The sequence below is a fragment of the Terrapene carolina genome, unplaced genomic scaffold (assembly GCF_002925995.2).
Source record: "Terrapene carolina triunguis isolate 2854851 unplaced genomic scaffold, T_m_triunguis-2.0 Scaffold69, whole genome shotgun sequence".
NCBI classification, from domain to species: Eukaryota; Metazoa; Chordata; order Testudines; family Emydidae; genus Terrapene; species Terrapene triunguis.
In genome coordinates, this window is record NW_020664420.1 from 11,887,282 (window position 1) to 11,911,237 (window position 23,956).

The following is a 23,956-nucleotide window of genomic DNA, read 5'->3' on the forward strand; positions in this document are numbered from 1 at the left end:
TTTAGTCATTTAGGGAAGCTCTTGGCCTACTTACTAATGGACAAACCCTGCTCTAGTGAGATTCCTCTACACAATGGGGCAGGATTTTGGAAATCCTCAGGAAACACAGCTGAGCCCAGGGTTGCAGGGCCTCCATGAATTTGCCTAGGATGCAGGATCTGGAATGGGAGTGTTGAAACACTGTGCAGAGCATAAGAACATATAAGAACATAAGAACGGCCATACCGGATCAGACCAAAGGTCTATCTAGCCCAGTATCCTGTCTTCCGACAGTGGTCCATGCCAGATGCCCCAGAGGGAATGAACAGAACAGGCAATCACCAAGTGATCCATCCCCTGCTGCCTTCTCCCAGCCTCTGGCAAACAGAGGCTAGCGACACCATCCCTACTCATCTTGGCTAATAGCCATTGATGGACCTATCCTCCATGGATTTATCTAGTTGTTTTTTTAACCCTGTTATACTCTTGACTTCACAACATCCTCTGACAAAGAGTTCCACAGGTTGTGCATTGTGCAGAAGTGGCCACCACCTTGTGACAGGGGAGAGGGGATTCCTGGCCATTTTTCTGTTTAGTATCCTATACCCATAACCATGGCATAACCAGCCAATGTTTCTTCCTCACAGTCTTATTCCCCCATGGATAACTCTAGCTAGTTGGGCCTGTCATGGTAAATAGAGGGGACTAGGATTTACTCCTTGGAGACTTTTACTACTTTGAAATTAAAATTCTTCTCTCAACTACAAAATAATCTATTCCCTCCACCCTCATATTTTTGATTAATCTATTGACAGAGCAACTTCATTTGGACAGTGTGGTACCCTTGAAGTACTGCAGTACAATAGTGGCTTTCTGATGGAGCAGTATTGCATCTCTGTATAAAACAGCAAAGACCAATGACTTAGAGACAGCACTAGATGGAGGGACTCAAACTTTTTACAGAATGCAGATAACTTTGTAAAGTGAGATACCCAGGGTGAAATCCTGGGTCCATTGAAGTGAATGACAAAACTTCCATTGGCTTCAATGGGGTCAGGATTTCATACCCAGTCTCCAAACAGATTAAGTAACATCTGATCTTACTCCCTCCTTCCCACTTTCTATGCCTCGATCCCTCCATATACAGATGCAACGAGATACCTCTTCCTCCAAGTTGCTCAGCTCCTGGGTTTTATCTTCGATAAACAAACAAACCATAACCACTATGATCCCTTTATGGTCTGTTAACCTGACCATATCACCCCAGTCTTTCAACCCTTCCACTATCCACCCTGCTCAACTGGACCCCACCTTCTTCATGTTTTTCCTCCATACCACATGATCCGCTTGCAGGCTCAATCTGAGAAGGAAATAATTTAACATAGCTCTTGCTCTAAAGAGATCTGTAGCCAAGAAATGAATGGGCATGGAAACTGAACTACCCTTTGGCCCACAGGCAATCCAGTGAAACTACTGACAGAGCAGTATGGGGAAACTTGAACCATGCCGTTACTTGTCCTATATCTGTTCTGCACATAGCATTTTATGTACCATATGCTGGGTACTATCATAAGAGAACTCCATGTTTCAAAAACAAATCTGGCTCTTTATTAATAGAACTATTTACAGAGGTTCTGCAACTGCAGCTAGCTTTCCAGCTACGTGTACACAGACTGACTTCCTTTGCCTCCTCCTCACTCTTCCCTCCTGCAACCTGTGCTCCTCCCTCCAAGTTCCGTGCTGGTTGCCGCAAATAGGCAAACAATTTTAGATTCCAGGACTCTTAATCCAACACCTTTCATAAGAACTCAACTCACGTGAATTTTTTAAGTTAAAAAAAAATGAACCCAGAGCATTTATCACTTTCACGGATGGCCCATGACTGTGTAAATAAAATGGTTTACAGTATTAATACAAATGCCCTTAACATGTTTAGAAGCTTTGGCACTGTCATGTAGCATCTCTTTTATCCTGACACTGTTCTTTGAAAATATCACTGAGCAGCTTCTCTGTAGTTCCATTTGTAATATGTGCATATTCTCAGTAACAGACCATGCTGTTGCAACTACAAAAGCAGTTTCTCCTCCCTTGATATTCACACCTCAACTGCTAGAAGAGGGCCTCATCCTCCCTGATTGAACTAACCTCGTTATCTCTAGACTGATTCTTGCCTGCATATTTATACCTGCCTCTGGAAATTTCCACTACATGCGTCTGACGAAGTGGGTATTCACCCACGAAAGCTTATGCTCCAATACGTCTGTTAGTCTATAAGGTGCCACAGGACTCTTTGTCGCTTTAAACAGTTGTAATCACCCTCAAATTACCAGTCTGGATAGAAAGCAGACCAAAAAAGAAATTATTCCATCCACTGAAATGTTTTCCTTTTCTTTCATTTTTCTTTCACATTACTTTAGCGAAGTTTGTTACTCTGTTTTGGCATAGAAAGTTCATGAGAGGGGTAATTTTTGAGAGCCTTTTATAAGAAGCACTCTAGAACATAGAGTAACCTTGATTTATATTTGAAGGTTGACATGGCATGTTTAAATCACAGAAAAATTGACTTTGGGTATAGGATAATAAAACAGCAACTGACTGCTTTGGCACAGTGAATATCGCTGCTGCCTCAAGGGAAAATTATGTTGGTATTTGGTTAAATAGAAATTAAGTCCTTTCTTTGTCTTCAACTCTCATTAGCTGTGGCTATAACAATAATATTGGGCAGAATGTAAAGAGTTCCAGCTGCTGGGATTTGTGTCACTATCCATATGATATACTTATGATTTTGGTTGATATTTAGAATGTAAAGGCACCTAGCTCCAATAGTGATGGGAACTTAAGAAGTTTGTATACAAGTAAAATATACAGAGGGAGCTAAAAATGTCATTTTCTGTACTTTATTTGAAGGAAGATTTATTGCAGCACTCTGACACATGGCTGCTTTTAGGAATGTCTTCTTTCTAATTCATCTATTAATATCTTTTGAAAAAAATGTTTACATATTTCTTACAGCTCCTCAAAGGTTAAAGGCTGGCACTTCCCTTTCTTTGGGAAATGATCACAACAGTAAGAAATAGGATTTGGAAAAATATCTCAATAATAGTTCACTTTATTATTCCCTAACAGCGGTGAGTGAAGGACCAGTCCCACAACAGCCATCCATGCTGCCACAGACACAGCCTGAACATGTCAGCAACGAGGATGCCCCGAGCAGAACGATTCCCACAGCCTGTGTCCGGCCTACGCACCCTCTCCGCAGCTTTGCCAACCCATTGCTACCTCCACCAATGAGTGCAATAGAACCGAAAGTCCCTTATACACCACTTTTGTCTCAAACAGGTAATAATTCAGGAAAGAATGACTGATATTATTTATTAGCCACCAAGGTGCAGTATTCTAGCTGAGCCTGGGTGCAGGGATTATCTGTCTAAGGTACTTATCTGCCCTCTGCCCTCAGAATAGAATGTGAGCACCTCATAATTTTAAATTAGTTATCTTCACAATACTCATGTGAGGCAGGGAAGTGCTGTTATCCCCATTTTAATGGTTGGGAACTGAGACATGTAGAGACTAAGGGCCAGATATTTAAAGTATTTATGTTCCTAAAGATGCAGATAGGCACCCTGTGAGATTTTGATAAGCCTGCAGAAACCTAGGTAGGTGCTTTTGAAAAATCCCACTATGTACTTATCTGCATCTTTAGGAGCTTAAATACCTATACAGACCTGGCCCTAAGTGACTTGCCAAAGGCCATGCAGGAAATCTATGGGCAGATTAGGGATTTGAACCCAGATCTTCCAAGACCTAGACACAGGACCATCCTTTCTCTTTCTGCAGTAGGGCTTTGATTTTTGTTCTGCTTATTTTCCATTGACTGCCATCATTTTACTTTTTGCATTTAATTTGTATTGCGCCAGGGCCCATCATGGATGTTCAAGGAAAGTGAAGGACACGAAGTCCTTCCCTCCTGCTCTAGAACCCCAGATAGGAGCCAGCCACAGTTGCGGTCCTTGTGTTCTCCTAAACACAGAGATTGTTCTCAACACTCTCTGGAGGGCCACACACCTCAAAGGAGAGTGGGAGGAGTAGCAGTGTAGAGGAGCACATGCTGTACTCTTAGGGGTGAGCCTCACACTCATTTGCACTAAAGTTTCTTTGCAGCATTCTGGCCATTGAAGGGGGCCTTGAAGTGAGCATATATGTCCTTAATGCCCACTTAAGTGCTCCAAAGTGGCGTAAAGTGGCCTGAGTAGAAATGCGAATCAGGCCTCCAGTGCCTTTCAGAGCTGCCCCCTGGGACAAAGCAGCTCTTCTCTGCCAGCAACCTGGGCCAGACCCTAATAGGCACAATCTGGCTATAAATCATAATGTCATGTACTGTGCCTTCTATCTATGTACACCACTCCCAGTCACATCATTGTCATCAGTAATGGTTGTGTCTGCGGACTGAGGCGGTTTGTAGACCTGAAACTAAATGACGTCTTGGTGAGAATTGTAGAATTAAAAGGTCAACCCTTACCTATATTTTGACTTTCTTAAAAGTTGCAGTCCTCTACATTTAAAATTCCTCATCCTCTACTGGGAAGCTCCATTAAATACCATTAAGTTCTCACTTGAAAGAAAAAGACATGCTTTAACTGTCAGAAAGAAAATATAGACTGTCCGGTATCTTAAAGAAGTTTCTTTAAGTTCTTGTAGAATGAAAAAAGAATTCAGACCATTTTATGATCATATTCCAGCATTTCATTAGGATTTTCTGGAATGGGAATTCAGAATAAGGCAATAGTTTAAAATTAGAGTTAATTAATAAGGGAGGAGAATTAAATAAATCGGGAGGCAAATGAATCAGTTGGTCTCATTTCAAATTTCATATTTGCTACAATAAATTAAATCAATGCCAAATCCTTGGCTCCTGTTTCAAGGTTTACTTTCTTGATAACGAAAGGATTATGTATATTTGCCAGAAAAACTGTCTGGAATCCAGTCCTGACAGCAAACTCATTAAAAATAAAAATTAAATATGCAAGGAATCGGAAGAAATAGAAAACAATTACAAGAAAAAAAAACTAGGAGATGAGAATGATGCTAGTAAGACCCTTCTTTAAATTCCTGCATTGCCTCCCTGCACCACGGGTCCAGGTGCAGAGAGGTAAGGGCCAGGAGTTCTCACTACTAGAGATGGGCAAATACCTAATTTTTTGGTTCTCTTGGCAATTCCAAAAAATAGGCGAGGGGGAAATCAGTTCAGATCAAACCAAATCCAGAAATGCCAAAAAATGTTGGCAAATGGAAAAATTCTGTTTCGGATCAAACAAAACATGTTTTGTTTGACCCGGAACATTTTGTTTCCAGTCATTTTAAAAGGACTAGATATACAAAGTGGTTGAAAGCGGAGAAGATGGTGGTGGGCTTCCCTAGAGCTTGTGTCCCAGTCATTAAGGTGCTCTCGTGAGATTAGGAGAGCCAGGTTTGAATCCCTGCTCTGGAGCGGGCATTTGAACCCAGGTTTCATCCCATTCCAGGCTATAGGGATGGATTTGTTTCAGTCTCTCCTGTTGAAGCTCCTCCACTTTGTATAAAATACTTGAATAGTCATTTGGCCAGAGAGAAGGAGAATAACTACACAGACATTAGCTTGGTGTTTAGGATGCTTACTCAGGCGAGAGAGACTCAAGTTTAAGTCCCTGCTCCAATGATTATTTATACTAAGAGGAACTGCTTCAAAAGGAGAGATTGAGTGCACCCCCATCCCAAAATAATCTATGGCCTGGTTCAAATTTACAAATAGTTCCATGTTGACTGAAACTGCATTTTTCGGCAAATACACTATTTGTCAAAAAAAATGACCTGATCTACTCACTACCCTACAGCACAAGCAAGTGGGGAAAGGGTAGAGTTTTAGGTCCATCCTCCACAATGCACCATCTCCACATTGGAGCTGTCATGGGGAAGGTAGTTGTTTGCTGCTAGTATGGACTATGGAGCAGAGAGAGGGATTGTGCTTTTCTAAAGATATTCCTTTCTTGGGATGCTTCTAGGATAGCACAACTACACACTACCCCGTATTTCACACCTCTTCTATATTGTATTAAATGCAATAAAATGAGACGAGTTTTATACATATACATTATATGAACCCAATCCTAGAATCCTTACATGAATAATTCTTATGCGAGTTGTGCTTTTGAAGTCAATAGCGTTATCTGGTAAATAAGGACTACTTGTGTGAATAAAGTGTGCAGGATGGGACCCAATATTGATAATTCACACTATGCAGTGTGGTGGGTTGCTCAATTTGGCAGAATTACCTGCAGTTCAGAAATTTCAGCTCTATTGAATTCTGTTCTATATTCAGATGTTGCTCTCTGAACATAGTGTTCTTGCCACACAACATATGTTACCTAACTGTAAGTGATTACAAGACTACCAAAAAAGCACCATGTTTTTACTATGAACACCTGCTATCCATCACTAGGTAATTCAATTTTTGACAGCAGACAGAGAAACCCTACAATGTTGGAAAGTCTTCTTTTTTTTTGGCCAACTCTTACAACTGAATTATATTTTTATATATGATAGGATCTATTCGTCCTTATGTAATACCACAAGTTTACCTAAGGCCAAATCCTACTGACCTTATTATGTGAATAAGCCTACTTACTTCAGTAGAACTACTTGTATAAGTAAAGCAATCAGGTTTTCGCACTTGATCTTCATGATTTGGGGGGGGGGGAGTAGAGGCATGTTAGCCATCCCCATATAAAGTTCAGTGATCACCATTAAAATTAGTATTTGTGAGTAATTATGTTACCTCAGTATTTTCTGTGTTCCCTAAGCCGTATAAGTCTGTATTGTTAATTAGACAAAAGTTTACATTAATTGTGACCACTGGATCCACATTTCCAGAGAAGGTGGCTGCCATGTACCAGAGCCACTGTGGAGGCATACTGGCTTATTTGTGGGTAGTCCCTGATAACTGCATGGACCTCAGAGGATCAGCAGGGTTTCTAGACAGGCAATTCCTCCTTCCTCCCCATTGACAGAACAATTAAGGAGGAAGTCCATGCGAGCATCTTCATGGAGATATCCCTATTTGAAACCCCTCTGATTTTGCTGTAGGTGGGGGCATGCCAGCCCTTAAATGCTAGCAATTTCTCTTTTGGGAAAAATAATTACTTGGCTCAAACAGATGGATGGAATGAATTCATTTTTCACTAGACTTGTTTTAGATCTCAAGCAATTTCTACTTGCAGAACATAATAATGTAATTAGTAATAAATTTGTCATTACTTAGACCAAACAAAATGTTTATTACTTTAAGTGAGTGTCATGGAAAACATTACTTTCTCATTTCTCAAACACATGTCGGGCAAGTGTCTTATCCCTTCAAAAATAACTGTGATGGAAACTTCCTATTTAATTGAGCTGGGATGAAGCCAACAGGGTCCTATAGAAATATAACAGGGTTCTATAGGAATTGATCTAAAAACCTCAGGACAAAGATTTTTTCAAAAGTGGATCCCTAAAAGTAGGAGCCTATATCAATATATACAGGCACCTAAATAAGCAGCCTCATTCTTAAAGATTATGACTATCCAGCAGATCTAACTGATCTCAGTGGAAGCTTGTATATGTTTAGCACTTTTGAAAATCAGACCATTTATTCATGTGTGTAAATGTGGATTTAGGAGACTAACTTTAAGCCCCTGTTTTTGAAAATTGCAGCCATAGAATTTAAGGGCCAAATGTCATGGTCATTTAAGTCAATGGGAGTCTTTTTGTTGACACACACACACACTGTCATAAACAGACAGTTAAGGGTTAATGCCTCTTTTACCTGTAAAGGGTTAAGAAGTTCACATAGCCTAGCTGACACCTGACCAGAGGAACCAATGGGGGGACCAAATGTTTCAACCAGGAAGGAGGGAAGAGTCCTTTGTTCACAGTTCATTATGTTTTGTGCTGGAGAGAAAAGATCCAGGAATCAGCCTCCTATCAGGGTAGTGAGTATTAGAGAAGGAATAAATTAGCTTATGTTTATTTTATTTTGTGATTTGTCTTTTTGCATAAGAGTGAGATTTAAATTGGGTTTTTCTTTTGTGTAACTTTAAGGTTTTGCCCAGGGGAGACTCCTCTGTGTTTTGAATCTGTTGTCTGTGAGAATAGCTTGCACTCAAATCCTGCCAGGAAAGTGGGGGATGATTAATTTCTCCTTGTTTTAAGATCCAAGGGTTTGGATTGGTGTTCACCAGGAAATTGGTGGAGAAGTCTCTCAAGGCTACCCAGGGAAGGGTTATAGTACTTGAGAGGGAGATATTTTGGGGGGAATACAGAATTTCCAAATGACTCATAAACGATTTGGTGGTGGTAGCATACTAATCTAAGCTGGTAGTTAAGCTTAGGGGTTCTCATGCAGGTCCCCACATCTGTACCCTAAAGTTCAGAGTGGGGGTGAAACCTATGACACACCCCCATGGGCATTGGATCAAGCCCTAATGGAAGATCTTTTCTACAGGTATTTTAGCATCTAAAGAATTATATAGAAGTGTTATAATTAGCTATTAACATCTATAAGCTAGTACATACAAACCTGTAGAAAGGTTAACATATTTTATTCAATTCTATAGTATTTGACCATAAGGGAACTAATAAATAACTTAAAAGGCCACAATCCTGTTTGTCAGGTCATACATTCAACATACCCCAAAGCTGAAATATACTCCTTTTTACTTGAGTCCATTGAGTTTGCTCTCTCTGCTTTAAGCTGGCCCATTTCATAGATATTTTATAGTAGATCGCACCATTTCATCACCGCTTTATGATACAGTGGTTCAGATTCTTAATACTAAATCTGAAGACATGAGAGTAACTGCACAATCTTTCCTTTCTACACTCCACTTTGGCTGCGGTCATTTCTCCTTGCAAATCATGGACATAGACATTTAAGCGATTTGACTTAGTCCCCTTTCAGGTTAAATAGAAAATGCTTGATGGAGTGTTGAGCTTATTGCATTATGGATCTGACATAAATTCTACAAATGGCCAGGAATGGAGTGGGTTTTTTTAAATTCCTGACAAGTGGAAATTCCTTTTAACTGTTGAAATGATCCGCTGCACTTTAAATGAACCTGGATTAGCAGGCCATTTGTCTTCTGTAGCCGTAAGTATGCTGTAAGCAGGGTAGAAAATGTGACCTCATAAGTAGAGCCTTTTATACTGTATCACAGTTTTATAACTTTAGCCCCTGTATTTTTTTGCAGTTGTAAAAGTGCTGTATTCTATTGCCACTTTACTTTTTTTGCATAATATCTACAAACAGAAGTAAAAATTTCCATCTTTTCAATCTTCCAGTGGATATGACAGAACTAAAAAGTATATCATTGTACAGCAAAATTGAGTTTATTTTTTTTCTTCCTTACACACTTTAAGGTGTGATCTAAACTGGATATGATCTGGAAGTTGTAGGGGAGGGTTGCACAGAATGTGGACTTGTTTATGTTCTCTGGCTCATCAGGAAATCATGTATTCTTGGCATAACTTTTGTTTTTTTTGTTTTTTTGCAAGTAGTAGTCTAGCATGCATGCCTATATACGCCGCTTCCTCGATATAACGCGACCCGATATAACACAAATTCGGATACAAAGCGGTAAAGCAGTGCTCCTGGGGGGGGCAGGGCTGTGCACTCCGGTGGATCAAAGCAAGTTCAATATAACGCGGTTTCACCTATAATGCGGTGAGATTTTTTGGCTCCCGAGGACAGCGTTATATCGAGGTACAGGTGTATATAAAAAAGTAATAAATTATGGCAGCACATTAGTACAAGTCCCTACCAGTGCCTGGTTATAGCCTCCCACTAACTGTCTTCATTAGAGGTTACCACAGCATACCTGCTTAAGGAAATCAGCTCAGTCTGGTGGTTGCTGTGTCTGCCTCTGTATGAAGATTTCAAAGAAAGAACCAGAAAAACAAGAGAGAAAACTGAAAAAAAAAAAAATACAAAAATCACACCCACAGAAATGAGAGGTAAAATCAATATGAAACAATGGATTGAATATAACTTACTTAATCCTGTGCCATAGTAATCTCGCACATACATAACGGCCTCTTTGGCCAGAGAAGACATCATTCAAGACTATATCTGCACTATGAGCTAGGGGTGTGATTCCCTGCTTGCGTACACTCACTCATGCTACTTCTTATCAACCTAGCATGAGTATAATATTACAGTGCAGCCAAAGTAGCACAGGCAATGGCTGCATGGCAAACCCACCTGAAACCAGTGGGTACATTCTCAGCTCCGCTAACCTGTGCTTCCGCTGCCACTACATGTGTTGCCGTGGCTACATTGCTAGTTATACTTGCACTAGTGTGATGAGAGCTAACGGAAGTACATGTACACGACAAGGGGAATCACTTCCCCTAGCTTGTAGTGTAGCTGTAGCCTAAGCTACTGTTGTGTTTGGAAAAATGACTTTTAAAAAGTGACACCATTTTATTCAACAGATCTGCTCCCTGTCATGTATTTCTTGTACAGAGTAGGTTGCAGGGCTGCTACTAGCAAATCAGGCTTCTGTACTGGATATGGACTGGCGACAGAGCTTCCGTCTCAGAGAGATACACACCCGAAATGTTCAGTATCAGACTCTTTAATGTTCTGCCACATATTGTTGGATTGAGATTCACTTACTCAGCAGACAGGTCTAACAAATCTTTAAGGCAAGACACTCAGCAAGTAGTGATCACTTCCTTACAAGTGGGAAGTTCATCGGGATGATATCACAGTCGCCTCCACCACTGGACAGTACAGTTTTTACCTCCCTTTGTTACACAAACTTATTTATAACTTTTTGTTATCTTCTCTTATACATATGTATTAGTCTCTCATTTCCCTGTTAGCTCTCCTCCCCGTCAATACAGAGCTAGTGTTAGTTTAAACTGTTTTTTTTCTAGCTTTTTAGTTACTTTATCTTTTCTTTTTCTCACAAACATGATTACTCTGTAATTTCTCACACAAGTGCAGTTCTACTTATGCTTACGATGTTAAACATTATCAGAACAGGTTTCAGCGGTAGCCGTGTTAGTCTGTATCAGCACAAAAATAAAACAGGAGGAGTCCTTGTGGCACCTTAGAAACTAACAAATTTATTTGGGCATAAGCTTTTGTGGGCTAAAACCCACTTCATCAGATGTATGAAGTAAAAATACAGGAGCAGGTATAAATACATGAAAGGATGGGGGTGCTTTACCAAGTGTTAGGTCAGTCTAATGAGATAAATCAATTAACAGCAGGATACCAAGAGAGGAAAAATAACTTTTGAAGTGGTAAGAGAGTGGCTTGACAGTTGACAAGAAGGTGTGAGTAACAGTAGGGAGAAATTAGTATTGGGGAAATTAAGTTTAGGTTTTGTAATGACCCAACCACTCCCAGTCTTTATTCAGGCCTAATCTGATGGTATCTAGTTTGCAAATTAATTCCAGTTCTGCTGCTACATTATTATATATAATCTGATGTTCACGATTTATCATTAGTCCATTTTTAGGTCCTGCTTGTGTTTCTAGGCATGGTTCATCATCTTGATTCCATTCTGGAGGCATTGTTACTCCAGTACATTCAGGAGTGGTACTCTGCCAGTCCTTAATCACATTCAGAGATCAGGTCAAAGTCTCAGGCCATGTCTACACTTATGTACTTATGTCGGCAAAGCTTATATCATTCGGGGGGGTGAAAAAACACACCCCTGAGCGACGTAAGCTTTGCCAGCATAAGTGGTAGTGTGCACAGCGCTAAGTCAGTGGGAGAGCTTCTCCTGCCGACATAGCTACCACCGCTCGTTGGGAGTGGTTTAATTACGTCGACAGGAGATCAGCTGCATCAGTACAGTTGTGTCACTCTAAGGTCTCTAGTGTAGACATGGCCTTAGTCACTTTCCTGGCTTGGTGGGCGAACTCATGGGTTCAGTGATCTGCTAAAATAACTGTAATATTTCCTGCAAGTGTTAACTGCACACTATGAATGGTTAGGTTAGCCATAACCATCCCATTTAAACACACCACCCCCTATAAGTCCCCCAGTCCATATTCCTGCTCCTGGGAGTTGCTTTTGCTGTAGAATCCTCCACCTTGATTGCAATCCACTCTGTACCAGAACACTTAGGCTTTCCCGCATGATTACACGAGAACCATAAGGCTAGTGTGGCATTCTCCACTTCATGCACTGTGTGACGGGTTGGATCACAGAAACCCCCTTGGGAACTGCCAACTGATGTGCCAAGACTACTTCTGCCCCAGCTTTCCCTGCCAGCCTGGGAATCCAGCACCCTGTCTCATTGAGCTAGACAGGCCCGTCTGCTCCAACACAGACCCAGGGTCTGAACCACGTGCCCCAAAGCTGCAGACTTAACTGAAAGTAGCTAACAGAAGTGTTCCTGTCTTTAACACTCAGATGCCCAACTCCCAATGGGGTCCAAACCCCAAATAAATCCATTTTAACCTGTATAAAGCTTATACAGCAGGGGTAGGCAACCTATGGCACACGTGCCAAAGGCGGCACGCAAGCTGATTTTCAGTGGCACTCACACTCACATTTTAATTTAATTTTAAATGAAGCTTCTTAAACATTTTAAAAACCTTATTTACTTTACATGCAACAATAGTTTAGTTATATATTATAGACTTATAGAAAGAGACCTTCTAAAAACGTTAAAATGTATTACTGGCACGCGAAACCTTAAATTAGAGTGAATAAATGAAAACTCGGCACCCCACTTCTGAAAGGTTGACGACCCCTGTTATACAGGGTAAACTCAGATTGTTCGTCCTCTCTAACACTGTTAGAGAGATATGCACAGCTGTTTGCTCTCCCCCCCCCCAGCTATTAATACATACTCTGGGTAATTAATAAGTAAAAAGTGATTTTATTAAATACAGAAAGTAGGATTTAAGTGGTTCCAAGTAGGAACAGACAGAACAAAGTGAATTACCAAGTAAAATAAAACAAAACACGGAAATCTAAGCCTGATACAGTAATAAAACTGAATACAGATAAACTCTCACCCTCAGAGATGTTTCAATACGTTTCTTTCACAGACTGGACACCTTCCTAGTCTGGGCACAGTCCTTCCCCCGGTACAGCCCTTGTTCCAGCTCAGGTGGTAGCTAGGGGATTTCTCATGATGGCTGCCCCCTTTTCTCTGTTCCACCCACTTATATATCTTTTGCATAAGGCGGGAATCCTTTGTCCCTCTGGGTTCCCACCCACCCCTTCTCAATGGAAAAGCACCAGGTTAAAGATGGATTCCAGTTCAGGTGACATGATCACATGTCACTGTAAGACTTCATTACCCACTTGCCAGCACACTCGTATACAGGAAGACTCACAAGTAAAACAGAGCCATCTACAGACAATTCTCCTGGTTAATGGGAGCCATCAAGATTCCACACCACCATTAATGGCCCACACTTTGCATAATTACAATAGGCCCTCAGAGTTATATTTTATATTTCTAGCTTCAGATACAAGAGCGATACATTTATACAAATAGGATGACCACACTCAGTAGATTATAAGCTTTGTAATGATACCTTACAAGAGACCTTTTGCATGAAGCATATTCCAGTTACATTATATTCATACTCATCAGCATACTTTCATAAAATCATATAGAGTGCACACACTGTCACTACCTTGTTCCTCTGCTGTATCATCAATTCCACGGACCCCGATGTAATTCATTTAATGCCTCCTACTGTGATAAACACCTAAAAGGGAAAACAAATACAGGCTGAGGTTACCTTAAATAAGATCTGCTTTGCACAGTGCCACCAAGTAGCTGAACAGTATCATACAGGTTTCAGAGTGGTAGGTGTGTTAGTCTGTATCAGCAAAAAGAATGAGGAGTACTTGTGGCACCTTAGAGACTAACAAATGTATTTGAGCATAAGCTTTTGTGGGCTAAAACCATTCCATTATACCTTTGTGTGTTTAGAATCATAGCTGATTAGTATAGCAACAAACAAACAAAAGGCTGCTATTGTTTTGCTTCAGTTGGCACTGCAGAACCAACAAAGCTATGAGAGAGGAAGCTCAGTTCTCCCGGGGCACGGACTATCATTTTGTTCTGGGGTTGTACCACACCGAGGGCAAGGGATTCCTGGTCCAGCACTAGGCCTCCTTCGCACTACTGCAATATGAATGATAATAATAATAATAATTAGTAGCTGTTAACTCCTAATTGTGTTCCAAATGCAAGGGCAACTCTTTAATTGTAAGCAAAGTATATTTGATCAGGAAGTAATTGGGGGAGACTATAAATCTAACACCCTGCGGAGCAGAACTGTACTTAAAAACAAAGCAGAGAGGTATAATCTAGTGATGGAACAGGGGCATTTATTCACATTAATCCAATTGACACTAATTAATTAACTGTACAGATAAATCTGTGTGCTCTTTTAGACATTTACCCCTCAGAGTCAATATTTCCCATTGCTAATGGAAAATGTAAATCAAATCATATTGTTGTTTTATATATAGTTCTAACTCCCACCAATTCAACTATTAGTTTCTTTGCATAAAAACTATGAGAGCATTTCTGGTTCTTCTAGTTCCAGTTCTTCATCTTTTAATGTTGGCTGGAAATGACAGTTTTAGATTCTTCTCCTGATAAATTATCTAGGATACAGAGTAACAGATGTCTTGAGAATGCAGCAAACACTGGTAGGACAGGAGGTATGTTAGAAACTTTCTTTGGGAAACTAATGGCATATTCATAGCCTTTTGGTGTTGGAATCCTAAATTAATTCACATTAGCATCAGATAAAAAAATCACAACTTTTGCAGTCAAAGACTGTTGTCATTTATGTTCAATATCCCCCCTCTCTCACACACACACATCCATATACCCTGCAATCCCTTCCCCCAAAAAACCCTTTCAAACTTTTCGGTTCCCATGTCATTTTATGAAATCAGGCTTCCTCCATTCAACTCAGATACTTTGGTGATGAAAGATCACAGGGATTTAATCGTGCATGTTAATGAGATGTCTGGCCACAGTCCAGCAAAACACTTTAAGCCCATGCTTAATTTTAACTACTGAATAGCACTATTGACTATACTGGGATTACTTAAGGTTTTAAAATTTACCATGTGCTTAAGAGCTTTGCAGGATCAAGCCCCTATAGAAAAAAATTGATTGATTACACATTTTGCCTAATATGAGGCAGCAGTCAAGTTTGTTTGGTTTTTTTAATGGTTTTCTGGAGGATCACTACATCATCTCTAAACAACTCTCTCTTGAAAATGTTGGGTGTTTTTCCAAAAGATGGACTACAAATCCATAAAAAGACTGCATGGATGGCTTATTTACCACCTGGTTATCAGATTGTGACCAGGGTCCGGGGGGGCACACTGAGATTGCTTAATTGGAGCAAACTGCAAAGAATGGGGGGGTAGGTGATCCCCAAAACTGGTGGTTATTTCTAATCATTAGATTCACCAATCCAGCAACCAAACAGCTTCTACAATACCTTGCTGGTTACCCAGAAGCCAAAAACACAGCTCCCTTAAAGCAGCTCAGCCTTAGGCCTCCACCCCAGACACCCAAGTCAAATATGATGAGGATTGCTGAAAATCGGGTTCATCGTATATAAAATTCTACCAAAGGATCGGACACATTACCCACCAGGTCAATGAATATTTCAGATCTTACCCAAATACATGCTTACAGCCAATTCTTATTAACTAAACTAAAATGTATTAAAAAAGAAAAGGAGGGGGAGTATTGGTTAAAAGATCATTATACATACAGTTATGAGTAAAGTTCTTAGGTCACTTTCATAGTAGAGATGTGAGCTTTTGCATTGCAAAAAGTACTTTTCAGAATCAGTTCATCAGGTTATAGTCCAAAATAGGCAAACCATGTCCAATATCAGGGTGATCTAGATTGGAGCTGGAGACCTCAGTCTTGAGGAGACTTAAATTCCCCTGACGAAGCTTAAGCAGATCTCAGATACAGGATCAGGGCCCTAGAATACATTTATAGACCTCTGGTGGGCTATGATAATCTCTTGACAGCAGATATTCATTGGGTGAAGAATAGTGGCTTTCAAGTAAAACCTTCTATTTCCTATGTATACAAGATAATTAGTTGCATTTATCAGCATGAAGTAATTATCCATTAAGCAGTTCATAGACAGTTTACTACAAATTTCAAAGAGAAACATAGACAGTGATATTATTACACCCAATTTCCATCTTAATGTCAATATCCCCTTTTGATCTCTGAATCAATAAGAACATAAGAGAGGCCATACTGGGTCAGACCAAAGGTCCATCTAGCCCAGTATCCTGTGGTCCAATAGAGCCCAATGCCAGGTGCCCCAGAGGGAATGAATAAAACAGGTAATCCTCAAGTGATCCACTTCAGCAAACTCTGGTTCCAAGTGCCTAGTCAGTGACTTCTACCAGTGCAGCAGTTTGACTTGCTTTAAAGCTTGGCAGCAAAGCTGTACTGCTGAATATTATTTTTTGTATTTAATTTAAATGGTTTTAATAGATTATAATAAATTTAGGCCTTAAATTTCAAAGTTAATTTACAATAGGTTTATTTTTAAAAATTGAACCTCTACTTAATTTAAATATAACATTTTAAAAAACAATCTGATTTTGATTTAAAAAAAAAATCATTGATTTTTATCCACCCTGCTCCATGGCGTTTGCATCCTCCAGGAGCCTGCAGTCACTTCTCACGGCCACTCCCCATCCACCCTTTGCTGAGTTCAGCGCTAGAAATTCAGTCTCTTTTGAACTTTCTCTGTAAACTGATCCCTCTGGCCCCTGGCCATTGCTGCTGCTTTGTCCTGGAGCAGCCCCCTCACCCCCCTCAAACTGGGGGGAGGCCAGGCAGTGGCACCAAGGCCCCCTGCACCAAGGGTTTTCAGTTCCATCCGGGCTCCAGAGCACGGTGGGGGTGCCTTTGCCCATGTGTCTGCTCTGGTGACCTACGCTCTGTACTGTGAATAGCAGGAGCCCTTTGCCAGGCAGGGAGCTGGCTGCAGAGGGAACCGGACTCAGATTCTGCGCTCTCTCATCAGCTGGATAAAGGTGATGAGAGAGCGGAGAATCTGAGTCCGGTTCCCTCTGCAGCCAGCTCCCTGCCTGGGCAAAGTGCTTCTGCTATTCACAGTACAGAGCGCAGGTTACCAGAGCAGACACATGGGCAAAGGCACCCACACCATGCTAAAGCACCTTGGGGGGGACACGCTGCAAGGTTGTTGGAGAGGTGATGGGCTGCCACTGGGCTGGCAGGGTGCTGCCTTAATGTCTCCGCAAGATCCTCCGGGGTGTGGGGTGCTGCACCAAGAGTGGGAGATATAGGCACGGAGAGCACCGCTGGGGCTGCTCGCTGAGTTGAAGATAGTTGAGTTGAAGATAAAGGATAGTAACAGGCAGGAACCATCTAGTTACTTGTTTAGCTCTAACAAGATATAGGTAAACACAGACCAATACAATCACTATTTTCTTCCAATTCTTCTAAGAATACAAGTCTACATTTCAAAGCTCTACTCAGTCTAATATGGCTTGGCTCAGGGCATGGCTACCTAGAAACTTCAAAGCACTGTCACACGAACGCTCCCACGGCAGCGCTTTGAAGTGCGAGTGTGGTCGTGCACGAACGCTAGGAGAGAGCTCTCCCAGCGCTCCTGATAATCCACCTCCACGAGAGGATTAGCTCCGAGCGCAGGGAGCGCGGATCCCAGCACTCGGACCCTGTTTACACTAGGGCTTTTCACACCCCTGAGCCAGCAAGTTAGAGCGCTATAAAATGTAAGTGTAGACAAGCCCTCAGTGTCACACAGGTGGAAGAACAAACCTTTTTCGGATGTATGAATCTGCAGTTGAGATTGTGTTTATTATCACTGACCAGCGACTGCCAGCAACATCCATTTTATACTGACAGCTCACTGATCTCATTGCATATTTCCTGAGGAGAGATGAAAAGCCTTTTTCCAGTTTGAGAAGTAAAAGACAAAGAGGATCAATGTGATGTTGTAAAGTATAACCCAAACAGTCACTGGATTTTTCATGGAATTCTGACATATGCATTAACTTCATATAATGGAATTGTAAGAAAACATCATAATGCCCAACTGAAGTTTGTAAATGTCTTCATGTTCTTAAAGTTTATAGCTCCAATTTTATTACATACAAAAAAAAGGCTTGTCAACATCCTTCAAAAGTCTTCCCAATGGGCAATTCCATGAAATAGTTGGTACTGTGCATTTGAAATTCACAAAATGACCTCTTCCTTTTTCTCTTTTCTGTTTTCATTTTTGAATTTCTTTCCTCACAATATCAAAGTTCCCCAAATGAAACTTTGGCTCTTTTTAAAAGCATCTCCCCTATAGAATGAGTCAAGCCGCTGTTCGTTATCTTCTGGGAAAGTCATTTTTAAAAGCTATTTTTACTGATGATGTAAATATCTTTTCATTTCTTTCGTTTTTTTTACTTATAGTGTATAAGAGTCTAATTTTCAAATATTTTTCATATGGTTTCACATTCCGTTCCCTTGAGAGGCATCATCACACTTAATGGGGACATTCTGCCATGTAGTTACAAGCAAGCTCAGAACTACATTTAAACAGTTAGAACACACACTTTTGTACAGTCAGTATCAAATAACCCGTTAGTTGTCTTTGATCCTTTTGTGATTTCCTGTTGTAAATGTGTGGAACTGAAAGGGGAAAAAAAGACCTCTTCACATTGCAATATACATAACCCTCCCCAGAAACCCCTCCACAAATATTTAATTCATAACAATAAAAACCTCACATTTCTTTATTACTAACTAAAAAAATAAAGATTCAAGTTTTGTCTGTCACCTTCTTTATAGTCAGAAGCATCTGAGACATAGGAAGAAAGTATTAAATGAAATGCTTAAATATCTTTTAATGTGTCTGTAGTACCTCACCTAGACATTTATGGTCCAATCCTACAGAGTGTCTCTCAATTCTGTTAATGCTGCAAGGAAATGGTTCCAGTTCTTACAAAACTAAAGACTTAATTCAGCCCCAGTATACATAATATCTATTATAGATTAAATATATTTATATTCTATATTGAAACTATTTATGCTTAAAGTTAAGCAGGTGTTTAAATGCTTTGCGAAATTGGGCGCCTATATAGGAAATAAGGCCTTGATCCTACAAAAGTTTATGCATGTGCTTAACTTTACTACTATTAGTTGTCCCATGGAAATCAAATACATGTATAAATGTTTGCAGGACTGGGGACTAACTTGAATTATGTGGAGTCTGTTGGGAGCTGTTTCCTTTTTACAGGCAAACTCTCTGTATGATGAATCACTGCTGTTATGTGTTGATCCTTCCTGCACTGGTAACAGGCTAGTTAATTAGTTAACAGCTTGACTTTTACCTGAGCTCACTTGGTCTATTTCTTGTGGTCTTTTGAATGTCTGCCTAATTAGCTTTTAAATCCCTGGAGACCGTGTAAACATTCAGTCAGCTTCTGCCTTTTGAGCCTAGCAATTTCTGACTTTAAAATGATTCCCAGTTTGCAAATTCAATATATCAGTAATACAATATGTGAGTAATAGATAAAATTGTTAACCTCATCAAACATAGTATTTCCTCTCATTCTCAGTATTCGTCAATGAAACCTTAAAAGTAAGTTTTAAAAACTCTCTGTGTAAAAGGGGAGAAAATACCACTCTTTAAATAACTGCACCTCTGTGAATGAAAGAGTTATTTTTCAAAAAAAGAGATTGACTCTAAAAGTACTGGTTATACACATGACATGTTAGAGTCCTGGGGGTTGAGTGGGGAGGAATTGGCTACATGACTTACTGAGGGTAAGCCCTAAAAATTCCATGATCTCTACTAGCGGGAATGGAGAAGGGGGTGGGGAATTCATTCAGAATTAAAATTGGCAACATGTTATTGTCCTCCAATACTCTTTATGGAGTCAGTGGATTCAATACCAGTAAGTTAAAAACTGGAACCAATAAGGTGTGCCCATACAATACCTCTTAGAACAAAATCCTCTTTTCATATCCTCTCTGATACCTTGCTCAGCCTGCATTGATGTTTATGGCTGCACATTTGTAGGAAGAACAGAATATAAGAAAGGGATGTAGGAACTGCCATATTGAATCACACCCGAGTGTCAGGGACCCTTTTTCTTACAGTGGTTAGAACCAGATGCTTCAGAAGAAAGTGCAAGAGATCCTATAGTGGACAATTATGGAATTATCTTTCCATCTGAGATATTGCTTCCTACACGCAGGTAGCTGGTGGCTGGCTTTCACGTTTAAACATTAAGGTTTATATCTCTTATATATTCTGGACCCGCTCATAAAGTCAATATACTCTCATTGTCATCAGTGTGTCTTGGATCAGTCCCCATGCCCCTAATTTTCAGATGTGTTGAGACATTCCCATCTTCCAGCTGATGTCAATAGAAGTTTCAGGTATTGAGCACTGTTGTACTGAAACTTAGGGGTGTTCTTATAATCCAGGTGACTTCCCGTGCCAGTGAATTCTATGTTGATTATGAATTCTGTAAAAACATATCTCCTATAATCAGTTTTCAGTGTGATGCGTCCAAATTTCATTGGATGTTCCCTTTTCTTGTCTTATGAGAGAAGGTAAGTATAAGTGGACCATTGACTCAGTGCTCACCATGCATGATTTACATACCTCTAACATGTCACCCTTTTATTCACATCCTCTCTGAACTAAACAAGACTAATATATGTTGTGGCTGTCTCTGGAGCCATTCTATTACTTCTAGACCTTTTTGGAGATAGACGGACCAGTACTGAACACATCCAGTGAAATTCTGGCCCCTCGGAAGTCAGTTCGAGTTTTGCTATTAACCTCAATGCCTGTATAGTACATAATATATTGCTGTTACAAACAGTTACTTGGTGTCCATATCAGAGCATCTAGGCCGCTACCCATACAAACACATATATTTACAGTTATCTTCATTTAATGATGTTACAGAATAATTGTTTGCCCACTGATGTGCAGTGCTGTTGATATATAATGCAGAGTGACATAATGTGCTCAATAAGGCCTTCTGAAATAAGACACTAGCTGGAATTTTCACCTAGCAGCCATATGCTGTATAACTAATGAGCAAATGAAGTGTTTAATTAATAACCCTTCTGAGAAATAAAAGTTTAAAACAGTAAATTCATGCTGTGGCTACTTAGAACTACACCTGATGAGCACTGTCATTTTTCTCTTCATGAGCCGGAGGTTCCTATTTTTCTTCTAAGGGTCCTGCTGGGTTTGGAAGCATTAGAAACTAAATGGTTGTTAATTTAATTAGTAATTCATTTGCATACATTAGCTTACTTAGCACATCAACCTTCTGTGTCCAGTGTATTTAATGAAAGGTCTGCTTGGTCTTTTCAATATTCTTTGTTTCTTACTTGTATGTACAACTAATCAAATTTTATACTGTGGGTGTTTTGATTATGGTCTGTAAACATTTACTGGGGAACTTTAAATGTAGGGTTACTTAAGTAACATTTTCTGGTTGTCATTTTAGTTACAAGCTTTAGAAATTGCCTGTTGTTTTTGTGAGCTGAAGGGGAAACAAAATGCTAATTGTCATTTTGGCTTTTCATTAACAATATCCAGGAGGGAACATCTGTCTTTGTACAGAAAAGCAGCTCTTTAAGGCCAATTACTCTAATGAGTTACATATGAGTAACAGGATTTTTACCAGGGGATGTAAAGGTACAAATATGCATGACAGCAGGAATATTATAGCTTAATATTTCTGCAGTTCACATAAACTCATTCTCCTCCATGTAAAATGTTTACTTTCTCCCCAAATCCACGAAGATCAAGCAAGTCTGAAGTCATTTGTTGAAAGAAACATTATACAGTACATCTGAGCTAACCAGGGAACAAGCATGGTGCAAGTCTGACTTGCAATTGTTTAGTTTTATTCTTCATTATGTTACAGTGGTATCCAAAGGTTCCAGTCAAATTGTACTGTAATAGGAAGCTGAATAAATATATTTTTATTGGGCCCTTTGGGTGCTAATATAAATAAAAATAAATCCTACCATTACAGAAGTCACAGTTGCACTCGTTTTCTTCACAGGTTAATGCAGATGTCCTCTTAGTGCTTTAAAAACGTATAAGAAGGTATGGTCCCTGCCCATACCATCTTACAGTTTATTGTATTCTTTATCTGTATTATTGTAGCACCTAGAATCCCCAGTCATAGACCAGAATCCCATCGTGCTGGGCGCTGTACAAACCCAAAACCCAAAACAGTCCCTGTCCCTGGGAGCTTACAAGCTAAGTATAAGACAAGAGACAATAGATGGATACAGACAGATCGGGGAGTATGAGTGAACAATAAGACAATATCAGTCTGCATGATAGTCTGTGGTCTGCACACCAGCACCTAAACTGTGTTTTTACCTTTTTTAATCTTTAGTGTTTTAAAATATTAAACACTTAATTTGCGCATTAGTTATATAATATATGACTGCCGGCTGTACATTCCAGGCAGTGTCTTATTTCAGAAGGCATTATTGAACACTTTACATTCAGGGCCGGCCCCAGGCACCAAGCACCCAAGCTGGTGCTTGGGGCGGCACCTGGAGGGGGGCGGCGCGGCGCTCTGGCCGCCGGGGGGAGAGCCGAGCCGAGCCCCAGCCGGGGCTCGCGGCCCTCTCGCCGCCCTGCCCCCGGCGCTCTGGCTTTTTTGCCTGGGGCGGCAAAAAAGTCAGAGCCGGCCCTGTTTACATTACTCTGCTTTATATTTCAGTCGCATTGCATGCAAACAATTGAAGTAAGCTCTAAACCTATGTGGATGCATGGGTCGAGGCCCAGATGTTATGGTCACAAACACCAAGCAAGTGCTTGTAACAACAATATGTTATGTATTGTATAGACAATATATTGGGAGAGCTGGCTTGCATTATTTTATTCTGTACCACATCAGAGGAATCAAGGATATATGTTCCCATTCACGCTGTTCCTGCACTCCAGTGAGCACTGGTTGGAAGAAGAGGAAGGAGGAGGAGGACCTAGCACTTATATAGTGCTTTTTATCTCTAGATGTCAAAGTGCTTTACAAAGGGAGGTCAGTGTCATTATTGCCATTTTACAGATGGCAAAACTGAGGAACAGGGAGGGAAATGCCCTGGCCAAGTCACCCAGCAAACCAGTGGCAGGGCTAGGAATGGAACCAGGGTTTCTTGAGTCCTTTAAAAGCCTATAGGAGCCATGGGCAGCCAGGCATAAATAAAACAATGCTGATTGAATTTAGAGCTTGCAAAAGGCGCTACTTTGATAGTACTGGAGATAGAAATCCTGTTTTATCCACAATAGATACAGCAAAGGACCCTTCACTGCGCCTAGGGTGACCAGACATCCCGATTTTATCTGGACTGTCCCAATATTTACTTGTTTGTCCCGCGTCCCGACCGATTTTCGGTCGGGATGCAAATTGTCCCGATATTTTGCCCTCCGGCGCACAGGTGGAGGGAGCTCATGCCCCCCCAGCCCCAACTCCACCCCAACTCCGCCCCCTCCCTCCCCCATTGGATCCCTCCCCAAACCCCCACCCTTGCCACACCCCCAGCCCTGCCCCCTCACTGCCCTATTGGATCCCTCCCCAAATCCCCGCCCTGGCCCTACCTCTTCCCCAAGCATGCCGCATTCCTCCTCCTCCCCCTCCCTCCCAGGCTTGCGCTAATCAGCTGTATGGCAGCGCAAGTGCTGGAGGGAGGGGGAGAAGCAGGACACAGCAGGAGGCGGCGCAGGGGCGAGCTGGTGCGGAGGGGCGGGGCGTGGAGCTGCCGGTGGCTGCTCAGCCCCCACCAATTTTTCCTATGCTCCGGCGGCTCTTGGTTTGCTTGGTTTTTTTTGCTTTTGTTTTTGTTTTTTCCTCTGCTGCTGGCTCTTGGGGGTTTTTTTTTTTTTTTTT

General features: G+C 40.8%; 1 protein-coding gene across 1 annotated transcript in view; it reads left to right on the forward strand.

Annotated features, from left to right (window-relative positions):
• The window catches only part of DCC (DCC netrin 1 receptor), a 902,832-nt gene that overhangs the window by 869,499 nt on the left and 9,377 nt on the right, over window positions 1–23,956 (forward strand). The window contains exon 27 of the mRNA XM_026649009.1: window positions 3,106–3,318. Coding sequence (XP_026504794.1) covers window positions 3,106–3,318 — 213 coding nt within the window. The remainder of the gene's footprint in view (window positions 1–3,105; window positions 3,319–23,956) is intronic.